The 13,576-nt window shown below is 33.7% G+C and overlaps 2 protein-coding genes across 2 annotated transcripts; both read right to left on the bottom strand.

The window, feature by feature from the left end:
* Positions 1–144: 144 nt before the first annotated feature.
* Positions 145–4,696, bottom strand: LOC146910529 (phenylalanine ammonia-lyase). Its single transcript, XM_085731121.1, has 2 exons — positions 4,148–4,696; positions 145–2,093 (listed from the first exon to the last, which is right to left on the bottom strand). The coding sequence occupies exons 1-2, from the start codon at positions 4,573–4,575 to the stop codon at positions 344–346; spliced, it is 2,178 nt and encodes a 725-aa protein (XP_085587247.1). The 5' UTR covers positions 4,576–4,696; the 3' UTR covers positions 145–343.
* Positions 4,697–10,043: 5,347 nt separating this feature from the next.
* Positions 10,044–12,991, bottom strand: LOC146910528 (phenylalanine ammonia-lyase-like). The gene is made up of 2 exons (XM_085731118.1): positions 12,441–12,991; positions 10,044–11,908 (listed from the first exon to the last, which is right to left on the bottom strand). The coding sequence occupies exons 1-2, from the start codon at positions 12,863–12,865 to the stop codon at positions 10,159–10,161; spliced, it is 2,175 nt and encodes a 724-aa protein (XP_085587244.1). The 5' UTR covers positions 12,866–12,991; the 3' UTR covers positions 10,044–10,158.
* Positions 12,992–13,576: the final 585 nt, after the last annotated feature.

Below are 13,576 nucleotides of genomic sequence, written 5' to 3'. Positions count from 1 at the left end.
ATTTTTTTTATTTTGGCGGGACAAGTGAATTAGGGTATTAAAATGATTAATTAACTATCTGCTCGGAGACCAAAATAACTTTTAAGAAAAGTATGATTAACATCAGAGCTATTTTATATATATAGTTGCACAATGTACTAAAAATTCGGCAAACAAATGAAACTCTATTATAAAATAAACATTCTCCTAAAATAAATTACAAGTTTCACCGTGACATTGGAGGAAACTGAACTGGAGCTTTTAGCTTTCCATATTAATTTGTTAAAGGCATGAAAAACCTATATGATTTTTGATACACTTGTATAAAATACAAATAAAGCATTTTCAAAAGTAACCAACAAAGTTAACAAATAGGAAGAGGAGCACCGTTCCACTCTCCCAAACATTCAAGAAGAGGATCGATGATTTTTCCCTGACACATAGCTGAAAATAGTTTGTCACACTCCTCACCCGGTGAAATGACATTTTCTCCGGTTAGTAAACCAGTTCCTAGCTCCTCTCTCACAAACTTGTAAAGTGGATAAGATCTGCATCCATTGATCTTGTTTGGGATTGTTGGGTTTCCACTCTCATATGCGGTCCTTGCACTTTCAACCTCTTTTGGCAAGAGGGTCTTCAACTCTTCCTCAAAAGTAGCAATCTTTTGAAAGATTGAAGTGTTAAAATTCTTCTCACTCTCTCCATTAACTAGTGCATGATCTACCAACACTTGCCTTAGTTTTTGACTCAACGGGTATGTAGCGCTACAAGGATCATCAATATAAGCAAATACATGCTCCCTGTCAACCACTTTCAACAAGTCTTTTTCACAGAATCTTGAAGGGTGAAGTTCTCCATTGACACCCATGGTAAGAGTCTTTTTGGCAACTTGACTTACGGTGTTCTTGACTGAGTTTTTCAAGTTCTCCTCCAAATGTCTTAAATCAATTGCTTGGCATAGTGCAATCAAGAAGGTGGAAGACATGAGCTGAAGGATCTCAATGGCTTCATTTGTTTTTCTAGCAGAAATCAAACCCAAAGAGTTCACATCTTGGTTGTGCTGCTCAGCACTTTGGACGTGGGTTGTAACCGGATTTGCAAGATATTGCAACTCAGAACAATAGGAAGCCATGGCAATTTCAGCTCCCTTGAAACCATAATCCAAGCTAGGATTTCTACTAGCAGAAAGATTTGAAGGCAATCCATTGTTGTAAAAGTCATTAACAAGCTCAGAGAATTGAGCAAACATAAGTTTGCCAATTGATGCGAGAGCCAAACGTGTATTATCCATGGATACTCCAATAGGTGTTCCTTGAAAGTTTCCACCATGCAAAGCTTTGTTTCTTGAAACATCAATCAAAGGGTTGTCATTGACAGAGTTGATCTCTCTCTCAATTGACTTGGTAGAGAATCTAATCACTTCAACCAAAGGACCAAGCCATTGTGGTGAAGTTCTAAGTGCATATCTATCTTGTTTTGGCTTCTGCAAAGGATCTATCTCATGCAACTTCTTAGCTGCTTTGACATAAGCACTTCCGTCCAAAATGTGTTCCATAATAGCAGCAGCCTCAATTTGACCAGGGTGGTGTTTCAACTTGTGTGTCAAATGATCGGTAAATTCAGGTTTCCCTTGCATAACTTCAGCAAAAATAGCTGATAGAACTTCAGACAACACAGCCAAAATGTTAGCCTCAAAGAGAACAATAGAAGCTAAACCGGAACCAACAGCTGTTCCGTTAACAAGGGCAAGACCTTCTTTTGGTTGTAATTCAAAGAACTCAGCATTGATTCCAGCCAAATTAAAAGCTTCTTTTGCATTAAGTACTTCTCCAGATGGTCCATGAGCTTTTGAATTTGGTCTTCCGGTGAGTAAACCAGCAATGTATGAAAGAGGAACTAAATCTCCTGAAGCTGTGATTGTACCACGAAGCGGTAAACATGGAGTGACGGTTTCGTTAAGGAGCTTAGTGATGGCTTCCAAGATTTCAAATCTAATTCCTGAATAACCTTGGAGGAGTGTGTTGATTCTCACTAGCATGGCTGCTCTTGTTGCCGTGCGTGGTAGTGTGTGATTTGACTCTGTTCCATTTCCGAATATTCCTGCATTCAAAAACCTGGAAAACAAGAAGTAAGAAGAATAAGTATTAGGAAATTTTGTTTAATGTTGTTTCTTAACCATAAAACAGACACCGACAAGAAGAAGAAGGATTTGCCTAAAATAAAAATCATATAATTGCAAGTATTTTATATAATTATTTTTTTGAACAAGAGTATTTTTATAATTGGTTTTGTTTATAAGTTAAAAACAATTGCTGTAACTCATCTTTCTGTTTAAGCATTCTAGTTTAGTCTCCTATAAAAGCAATGTAAGTAAAAATTATAAATTTAGTTTATTAAACGGTTTAACTAGTAAACTGGAACATGATCGAAAATGAACATGGTCAAATATGGTATGCAATATACAAGCCAATCGTTGAAGTCAAACATGGTATGCAGCAGATGGAGTTAACAAAACATCAATTATCATCCCACTTGTCCTATCTTCCTTACACAACATCAAATATGGAGATTTATTATGATATATATTTTCTCTGCCCTGATTTGCATTATGTGATATTTTTTTTAATGGGTTGGAGTATCCCATTATTATCATTTTCTTAAAAAATATATTTTGTTTATAGAAAAAAAAAACTTTCAACATATTCGAAGAAACCAACACCTATATTATGAGATCATGTAAATCACTATTACATTTTGACTGATTCTAGTTACACCCCATAAACTTTCAGGTACACCCACTTTAGACAAAAATACCCTTGATGGTTATTCTTGTGTTTTGATTTCCGTCCAAGTGGTAGAGGTATACGTCAATTAAATCCACGTACTTACGAAAATAGACGTGAACTAACTTCACGTGTGTATCACTTAGTTTTTATAACACACACGTTTTTTCACTTCACGTACACCTTCAATTCTTTGTGTGAAATTGGTATTCAATTCACATGTACGTGTAACCTACAAAATTTTAGCATGGATTCTTTTCACATCATATGCCTGTCACGCCTCCATCAAAATGAAGAAGGCCAATTGTATATGTAACTTGTGTTATTCCTAGAGTTTGTTGCCAATTCAATTCAGTCATGTTCTCCAAAAAAATTCATTTCATGTATAATTATTCACTCTATTCCTAAATACAAGTGAACTGGGTTCAGTACACCCATGTGAATTGAGTTTATGCAATATCTGGAAAGTATGATTTTACAAACCTTATGTCAATTGTATAGAAATGAAGATAACATATAGAAATCACAGAAACACGGTGATTTAACTATGCAATATTGTATATATTGATCAAAGAGCTTATGCTTCAATCTTGAATTGTTTATCAAAATCGGTCACTTTTGATGGATGTTTGTGAGAGGTGAAAAGTTACAGAGATAAAGAAGAAAAATTACTTTTGAATTTATTTATTTTATGAACAAGGGCGGGCTTTCTCGGTATTATGATATAATTTTAATAGATTTTGGGTGTAACTAGATTTTTTTGGGGTGTAACAAGAAAAAGTCTTACATTTTAGCATTATTATTTGAATTTTTGTACACACTTTTAAAAAGTCACGCATTAAATATTTCTAATTTAAAAAAAGATATAATTAGACTAAAATAAATGAGAAGACACTCTTATAAAAAAGTAAGTTTCTTTAGGCAAATTAAAAAAGTTACTGAAATACTTTCAGAATTTTTAAAAGAAGTAACTTAACAAGTTTCACTTTTATATTAATATTAAAAATTATAACATTCTATATAAAAAAAACGGAAGTAAAGTGAGTGGTTTAGAATACCCTACCATTTGTTTTAATTTTAAAGATAGATGTTGACAAGTTACACTTTTAACATTCATTAACAAATTAAAAGTTACAATTAGCAAATGTACTCCTAAAAAAATTAATATACAAGAGTATTAGTAATCCAATTAAAGGACAATTTAAGAAAAATCCAATTTATATTAATTAAATTTGTTAATTAAATATATGAAATGCATAATAATTTAATTTTAAAGTCATTGTTAATAATTTAAATTAAATCAATGCTATAATACATTCTTATGAAAATCCATGGAAAAAATTATATCAAAATAGAGCAAATTGAGAATGGAAGTAGTGTATTACCTGATGAGTTCTTTCTGCAAAGCACCACCTTGTTTGGTACGGCGGTGCGAGGTGGCGCCGAACCCGGTGGTGACACCGTAACTGTCCGTGCCTTTGTTCATACTCTCCATCACCCAGTCACTGCTGGCCTTAACTCCATCCCTAGCAGATTCAGACAGCTCCACCTGCACACCATGGTCATGTGCAGCAATGGCAGCCACCTGAGAAATCGTCAGTGTCTCGCCACCAAGACGGACCACCGGCTTCCGGTACTCCTCCACCATACGCTTCACCTCATCAAGGTGACTGCCTTTCATTGCCTCAGCTGCCACACCCCAATTCAAAGGATCAGCTTCATTCACTTTCATGTTATTATTATTCTTTGCATGAATCAAGCAGAATGATTCATTGGCATTGTTTTTTGTGATAGCTGCTGATATTGTTTCCATATCTTAATAGTATTGATTAATGTTCCTTAATATGTTGTGTGGTGGTACCTAGAATTTTGATAGAATGGAAATTCTAATGATTATGAGAGAAAGAAATGAATATTAGAGTTGTGAATTTCCTGAGATGTGAAGGAAGAGTTATTGAGCTTTATATAGAGGTTTGTTTTGGAGGATTATATCATTCATTGCATGTGTGTTTGGTAGGTAGCTAGGGAGAGACAAGTTGCACAAGGTGTAGAAAAAAAAAATGTAGGTTTGTTGAAAATTAATCATGAGCGTTGGATTATCGCTTACTTACTTTTGACCGGTTATGATATTGCAACGTGGCACTCTAGGATTTTGGTATTCTTTGATGCTTGGTTGGTAGATTGGTGTGAGTGGAATTGGAAGAAAACAAAAAAGAGGTAGTTGGTGAGAAACATAGTGGAAGCAACCAGCTAGCCAGAGAGCGAGCTGTGAGTCAATTACATGCATGAATTGACCATGACTCTCATTCAACTCTAAACGTCAGTCAACCTCTACAAATCCATAACATCATTTTTATAGTATATACTACTAACTAATCATGCATCATTTACTTATAGAGTGTCTAAGTGCTTATAATATAAAAATAACTATGTATAGACAATTTATGATTATGAAATTAGTGTCTAAGTGCTTATAATATAAACATAACTACGTATAGACAATTTATGATTATGAAGTAATACATGTACAATCATACTATAATGTACAATCATCATCATACTATCATGGGAAAACACTTTGGTGACATTGGGGTGCCAATGTCATGTGATTGACCAACCACAATGTCACAAATGTACAAAAAGATAAAAAATCCTTGTAAGTGAGAGAGAACAAAACCATGATTTTTTTGTCTTTTTGTACACTTGTGACATTATGGTTGGCCAATGTCACATGACATTGGCACCCCAATGTCACCCAAGTGCTACCCACTATAATGAGGCTTATTTGATCTTGAGTTTGTAAATGTAACTTGTAATCTTTCATTATTTTTCTTTTGATAGGTAGACGAAATATAATGACAATTGTCACATACAAGTTGAGGAGGCAGTATTCAAATTCAAACCCTAATCACAACGTTTGATATAAGAATTTCAACATTTTTATTAGTTGAACTAGAACTTCCAGATAACTCTCACTATTTTTGTTTTGAAGGGAATTAAGTATAAACCCTCATTATTAGATTATTAGTCTTTGAAACTGACTAGCGTTATCAATGGCAAGTTCGACCTACTAACTTTCAATAAAAATGAGAGCACACATGAAAGAACAACACAAAAAAAATCATTGAAGAACATGGACGATAAGAAATGTGTGGTGGGAACGCAAGAGAGAAGTTTCTGTTCTTCTTAAAAGTTTTCTAACTTTTAAAACAAAACGGAAGAGACAAGAGAGATATGCTAACTTGCTTTAATGTTTATTTGAGTAAAATGGTGAGGTGGAAGATGTTTTTTGGCTTTTCATAAAAAATTACATAAATCATAAACTTGATTCAAACTCATGAGTCTATCCAAATCTATCCGAATTTATGTGAGTTTATCTGAGTTTTAAGATAATCTACCATAAATACGAGTTTGAGTGCGAGTCAACTCGTTTTTGTCACATAAACTCGTAAACTCATACGAGTTGACTTGTGAGTTCGACAGCCATGCATGTTTTATTGTATAATGTTCATTTTAATTTAATTTATATATTATTGATAACATCTATGTTTTATGAACGAGTAAACCATCAATTTGGTCCCTGTCTTTGTAAGTGATTCTTAAATTAGCCTCCGACTCTATTAATATTTCAAAATAGTCATTGTCTTTGTCAAAAGTTTCTCAATTAAGTTTCTCGTCATGTAAAAAAAACATGGAAACATGGGTTTAATTCAGAAACTTTTGACAAGGACATAGACCATTTTGAAATGTTGTCAAAATGTTTCTATGTTTTTTTTTTTTTTTCACATGACGAGGGACTTAATTGAGAAACTTTTGACAAAGACAGAAACTATTTTGAAATATTAATAGAGTCAGGGACTAATTTGAGAATCACTTGGGACCAGAATAGTGGTTTACTCTTTTATGAACTGATATAATTACAATTTTAATATTTTTGTTTTTAATTTAAATTAAATCTAGAACGTAACGTTGTTGTTAAAAAGAAAAATTATAATATAATGTTTTGGCATAGATAACGGTTTTCCCTATTGAAATAAGTATCAATATTCTAGCTAACAGAGAGTGATTTTTTATTTTGTTGAATAATCAGAGAGTGATTGTTTTGTCTGGAAAAGAAAAGAGAAATTTAAATATGAAAAAGAAATAAAATACTCCATCTATTTTACGATGAGTGATTAGTTTATAAAAAAAAATTATACTAAAAGAATGACACTTTTGCTTTTTAAAGGAATATTAATTGATTGTTTTCTAATTTCACCCTCTGATTACTACTACTTTCATCACTATCAAGCCAATATTACATTATGCTTGGTAAAAAAATTACACCAATATATAATAAAAGATAATTAATTAAAATATCACTCACTCATTCATTTATACATTGTTGTTAGTCAATGTAAAATGATCAAATAGATCACTCGTTACGAGGCCTGAGGGACTAAAGACTATACATGTTGCCCACAAGTAAATTACATGCAACATTGCGTTTGATGCGTCTTGTTGTTACGGTATTGCCATTAAATGCAAATCTAAGAAGGTGTGCGTGGATTTCAGTCATTGATGTGATGAAAAAATACCCCCTCCGTCCCGATATGTAACCACCCTTTCTCTCTAATAAAAAAGTGTTTACATATAGGAACGGAGGGAGTATTTATTAGTGTGGTGTGGAAGGGGCGGCATTTGGGTCCCCGACATTTGTTATTGAATGGAATAGTAAAGTGATTAATTATGTTCTCACTAGTATAGTAGTATCTCAGTGTTTTTCTTTTCATTACAAAACTTCAAAGGGAATTGTTGAGTAAGATGAAGCTTACAAAGGTATTTTTTTATAGAGCGGAAGTATGAATTCTCAGAAAACTAGGTGGGTTCGACTTGACACTGTGTTTGACTAATAGTTTGGGGAGTGTTAAAGATGTTGAGCTTTTTAATTTGACATTATTGGATAAATGAAAATGAAGATTTTTGTTGGATAAGAAGTCGTTTGAAACAGGTTAATGGAGCTAAAATACATAAGTACTCCATTATACTAGATAATTTGTGTTTTGAACAAGTTCATCTCATATACCATGGACAATATGGTGGAAGGATCTAGTCTTAGTTGAGCTAATTATTACGAGTAAGACAACAATTCAAAGACTAGAAATTAGTTAAAAATATTTTAAAAAATATCGAGAAAATTATTAGATCATAACGACCAAATGTCTTTTATTATTTATTTTTAGGTCATGCTAACTAGTTAAGGAGGTCAAAAATAGAAATTTTTCATTAAAAACAACTTTTTAACTTTCATAAAGTTAAATATTCCACTTTTCATCAATTTCAAATGCAAAGTTTTTATATTAATCTTCTTAACTAATGCCTTGAGAGCATTAGTTAGTTAGCATTTCTTTTATTTTTAACAAGTATATTGTAAAAAGCTAACTATTGCGAGTTAGCCAACAATTCAAAGACTAGATTGTAAAATGCTTTGCCATTTTTCCATAAGTATAGCCACCATTTTGCCACTCTCTCTTTTTCTTTATGAATATAACTTGTAATCCAAAAGAAACAAAGTCAGAAAGCCTGCACCAAGGCTAACACCTGCAGTTACACAAACAGAGACATTTCTCAAATTCAAGTGGATGCAGTAAGAAATATCTTTATTTTTACTCGCAGCTTCTCTTACCTTGAGTGCAACCTCAACCGTTGAATCTACTAAGATATGCATAATAAATATAATTATTGATTCAAATATTTTCCTTTCCTTTTTCTTTCTATTTATATATTCTTTATTTCAAAGTGTATCTCTAAAGTAATTTACTTAGATATAGGCGAGATTGATCTTATCTATAAATAGATTGACATTTATTTTAGCCATGATAATGTTCTATGGTGCGAATGCATCCAACGAACAAATAAACAAAGTGTAAATGTTTTCCATTATCACCCATGATGTCAGCATCCTCCTCATGAATTCCACTAGAAGTGAAAATTTAAGTTTGACCATCCAATATAGGCTAAGCACGTGTTGTTTCGATGATTTTCGTCGCACTATGTGTCGCACCAAATAGCAATTCTTTTAGCAATTATGTTCAATGCCTAGCTAACCATTCTATTCATTTTTTTAAGGGAAGCTAGTCATTCTATTTATATAGGTATGAATTATAAATGTAAGCTTATGTTTTTGCTTCTGCATATATTTAAAGTAAAATTTGCTGTTACTGAAACTATTTTAACTTTTAAGACCATTTTTTTTTTTAACTTTGCGGCGGAAAAAAGTTGCCGCAATTGTAAGGCAGAAAAATAAATTTTAATTTTGCGGCAGACAAAAGCCGCTGCATATGTAAGGCGGGATTTTTGTTTTTCAAATTTGATTTTTGCGGTAGACAAAAGCCGTTGCAAATGCGCAATGTTCATAATTTTTTTCCTATATAAATTGACCTCAATCAACTTCATTTTTACATTTTTTGTCTCTACAATCATTCTTCCTCATTTCTCTCTATAAATTTTTCAATGCAAATTTTTCTCTGTGTATTTTTATTAGGTTGTAACTCTTTATCCTCACACTAGAGGATAGAAAATAGGGTTAATGTTAACAGTAAAAGAAGGGATAAGAAAAAGAAGAGATGGAAAAACAGTCATGTCTCTTATGTAAATTCTTGAACAAAAAATCTAGAGAAATGTCTGGAAAGAGAGAGCAAACTTGAGAGGAACGCAGTGAGAAAGAGATCTGGATGAGGGAGAAGACAACAAACAATGCAGATGACATAAAAGGAGCACAATGTAGCGCAAAGGGACTGGCCTGATGAAGACTTTAAAGTCTTATTATGGAAAGAGAGAAACATCAATGCTAGCACAAGGGAGAGTAAGCGTTGAAATAGACTAAACCAAACTTAGAATTATGTGATATAGTTGCCCAATGGCAACTAAAGACTCCGACAAACAAATGAAAGTGTGTTCCAAAAGTAGGAAAATTCAAATATTATGCCTTAAGAAATTAAATGTGAAACTATTGTTTTGAAAAGTGACTTCAATACCTCTAAATTTTAAAAACTATACTTTTCAACACAATAATCCTCAATTTTTTTTTTTAATTTCTTACCAAGTACCCTTAGAACCAACAATTGATTGATTTAAGTGGTAAGATATTTGAACCCCATAAGCAAGTAATTAGAGGTTTGATCTCTGACTCTTGCGTATGAAAACTTCATATCGATAATATGTAACCAAAAAAATAAATAAGTCTCCTTAGGACACACATTAGCAATACCATAAAAGTAAATTAGAAGTTTGACATTAATATTGAAGAAAATTGGAAATGAAATTTTCAATATTAATTAAAGGCATGAAAAACATAATGATTATTGTTGCACTTGTATAGATACAAATAAAACATTTTCAGAATTAACCAACAAAGTTAACAAATTGGAAGAGGAGCACCATTCCACTCTCCCAAACATTCAAGAAGAGGATCAATGATTTTTCCATGACACATAGCTGAAAATAGTTTGTCACACTCCTCACCCGGTGAAATGACATTTTCTCCGGTTAGTAAACCAGTTCCTAGCTCCTCTCTAACAAACTTGTAAAGTGGATAAGACCTGCATCCAATGATCTTGTTTGGAATTGTTGGGTTTCCACTCTCATATGCGGACCTTGCACTTTCAACCTCTTTTGGCAAGAGGGTCTTCAACTCTTCCTCAAAGGTCGAAATCTTTTGAAAGATTGAAGTGTTCAAATTCTTCTCACTCTCTCCATTAACTAGTGCATGATCTACCAACACTTGCCTGAGTTTTTGACTCAAAGGGTATGTAGCGCTACAAGGATCATCAATATAAGCAAATACATGCTCCCTGTCAACCACTTTCAACAAGTCTTTTTCACAGAATCTTGAAGGGTGAAGTTCTCCATTGACACCCATGGTAAGAGTCTTTTTGGCAACTTGACTTACGGTGTTCTTGACTGAGTTTTTCAAGTTCTCCTCCAAATGTCTTAAATCAATTGCTTGGGATAGTGCAATCAAGAAGGTGGAAGACATGAGCTGAAGGATCTCAATGGCTTCATATGTTTTTCTAGAAGAAATCAAACCCAAAGAGTTCACATCTTGGTTGTGCTGCTCGGCACTTTGGACGTGGGTCGTAACCGGATTTGCAAGATATTGTAACTCAGAACAATAGGAAGCCATGGCAATTTCAGATCCCTTGAAACCATAATCCAAGCTAGGATTTCTACTCGCAGAAAGATTTGAAGGCAATCCATTGTTGTAAAAATCATTGACAAGCTCAGAGAATTGAGCAAACATCAGTTTGCCAATCGATGCGAGTGCCAAACGTGTATTATCCATGGATACTCCAATAGGGGTTCCTTGAAAATTTCCACCATGCAAAGCTTTGTTTCTTGAAACATCAATCAAAGGGTTGTCATTGACAGAGTTGATCTCTCTCTCAATTGACTTGGTAGAGAATCTAATCACTTCAACCAAAGGACCAAGCCATTGTGGTGAAGTTCTAAGTGCATATCTATCTTGTTTTGGCTTCTGCAAAGGATCTATCTCATGCAACTTCTTAGCTGCTTTGACATAAGCACTTCCGTCCAAAATGTGTTCCATAATAGCAGCAGCCTCAATTTGACCAGGGTGGTGTTTCAACTTGTGTGTCAAATGATCGGTAAATTCAGGCTTCCCTTGCATAACTTCAGCAAAAATAGCTGATAGAACTTCAGACAACACAGCCAAAATGTTAGCCTCAAAGAGAACAATAGAAGCTAAACCGGAACCAACAGCTGTTCCGTTAACAAGGGCAAGGCCTTCTTTTGGTTGTAATTCAAAGAACTCAGCATTGATTCCAGCCAATGTAAAAGCTTCTTTTGCATTAAGTATTTCTCCGGATGGTCCATGAGCTTTAGAATTTGATCGTCCGGTTAGCAATCCAGCAATGTAAGACAGAGGGACCAAATCTCCTGAAGCTGTGATCGTACCACGAAGTGGTAAACATGGAGTGACGTTGTTGTTAAGGAGCTTAGTGATGGCTTCCAAGATTTCAAATCTAATTCCCGAATAACCTTGGAGCAGTGTGTTGATTCTCACTAGCATGGCTGCTCTTGTTGCCGTGTGTGGTAGTGTGTGACTTGACTCAGTTCCGTTTCCAAATATTCCAGCATTCAAAAACCTAAAAACAAGAATTAAGTAGCATAAGCACTTGTAACTTCTATTCAGTTATTTATTTATGCTGACTATAAACTAAAACGAGTTACTAATATACTTCCATATTTTTTTTTTAAAAGAAGTAACAAAATCATTTGCACCAATTTAAATAAATTTTAAAATATTCATAACATTCTCCTACACATGTATTATTGTATTGAGAGATAGTGGTTAGCATACCCTACCACTTGTTTTCATTTCAAAGTAGTGCGTTTTTATTTTTACAGTACTATGTTGAGAAGTTACACCTTTATTTGATTTAAAATATTACATATAGTTAGTATTCTTAAATAAAAAAATATGGGAGTAGATTAGAAATCCAAAATAACAAGGATAATTTTTTGAAAAAATAGATAATGTATATTTTTTTTTGAAGTGATTACTAATAATTTATAATTTAAACTTTAAATCAATTGAACAATACATTTTATTATGAAATCCAAGAAAAAAGTACTTATAAGGACATAGCAATTAGATGTGCAATTTAAGAATAATACCTTATGAGTTCTTTCTGCAAAGCACCACCTTGTTTGGTACGGCGGTGCGAGGTGGCGCCGAACCCGGTGGTGACACCGTAACTGTCGGTGCCTTTGTTCATACTCTCCATCACCCAGTCACTGCTGGCCTTAACTCCAGCCCTAGCAGATTCAGACAGCTCCACCTGCACACCATGGTCATGTGCAGCAATGGCAGCCACCTGAGAAATCGTCAGTGTCTCGCCACCAAGACGGACCACCGGCTTCCGGTACTCCTCCACCATACGCTTCACCTCATCAAGGTGACTGCCTTTCATTGCCTCAGCTGCCACACCCCAATTCAAAGGATCAGCTTCATTCACTTTCATGTTATTATTCTTTGCATGAATCAAGCAGAATGATTCATTGGCATTGTTTTTTGTGATAGCTGCTGATATTGCTTCCATGATCTTAGTTGATGCTAGTTAAAGTTCCTTAATTTGTTGTGTGGTGGTACCTAGAATTTTGATAGAATTGGAAATTCAAATGATTATGAAATAATAAAGGAATAATGTTAGAGTTGTGAATTTCCTGAGATGAGAAGGAAGTAATTGAGCTTTATATAGAGGTTTGTTTTGGAGGCTACATTATTATTCTAATATGTTATCTCTTGCATGTGTGTTGGTGTGCTATGTGTGTTTGGTAGGTGGGGATGGACAATGCACAAGTTGAATAAAAAAGTGGGTTTGTTGAAAATTAATTATGGCCGTTTGATTATACTTATTATTGAGCGTTAATGATTTTGCAGCTTGGCACCATAGGATTGTGTCTTGCTTGGTTGGTAGATGCATGTGTGGATGGAATTGGACTAAAACTAAGATTAGTTAGTTGGTGAGAAATATAGTGGAAGCAGCAACCATGCATGACCATGACTCCAAATTCAACTCAAAATGTCGGTCAACCCAATCCTATCGTTTATATATAGTATACTAATACTAAACTTTGATTAAAAAAAAAAAAAAAACTAATACTATTACTTTTTCTTGAGGGGTACTACTACTAAAACTGATACCTGTTCATTTAAAAAAAAGTATACTATTACTAATTTTGTCACCAAAAAATATACTAATACTAATTTCATTTAAAAAATATAAATTCATACTAAACAATCATCATCA

This window comes from Medicago sativa, chromosome 7, assembly GCF_051527215.1.
Source record: "Medicago sativa cultivar Bolivia chromosome 7, Bolivia_mono, whole genome shotgun sequence".
NCBI classification, from domain to species: domain Eukaryota; kingdom Viridiplantae; phylum Streptophyta; class Magnoliopsida; order Fabales; family Fabaceae; genus Medicago; species Medicago sativa.
The sequence above is the reverse complement of the archived record's forward strand: the minus strand, read 5'-3'. Positions and strand labels throughout refer to the sequence as shown.

Bases quoted from the DNA above. Each gene is read 5' to 3' on its own strand.
- LOC146910529 (XM_085731121.1), bottom strand. From the start codon at position 4,575: ATGGAAACAATATCAGCAGCTATCACAAAAAACAATGCCAATGAATCA. The intron at 2,094-4,147 runs GTAATACACTAC...CTTGTTTTCCAG, and splicing joins TTGCAGAAAGAACTCATCAG to GTTTTTGAATGCAGGAATAT.
- LOC146910528 (XM_085731118.1), bottom strand. From the start codon at position 12,865: ATGGAAGCAATATCAGCAGCTATCACAAAAAACAATGCCAATGAATCA. The intron at 11,909-12,440 runs GTATTATTCTTA...TCTTGTTTTTAG, and splicing joins TTGCAGAAAGAACTCATAAG to GTTTTTGAATGCTGGAATAT.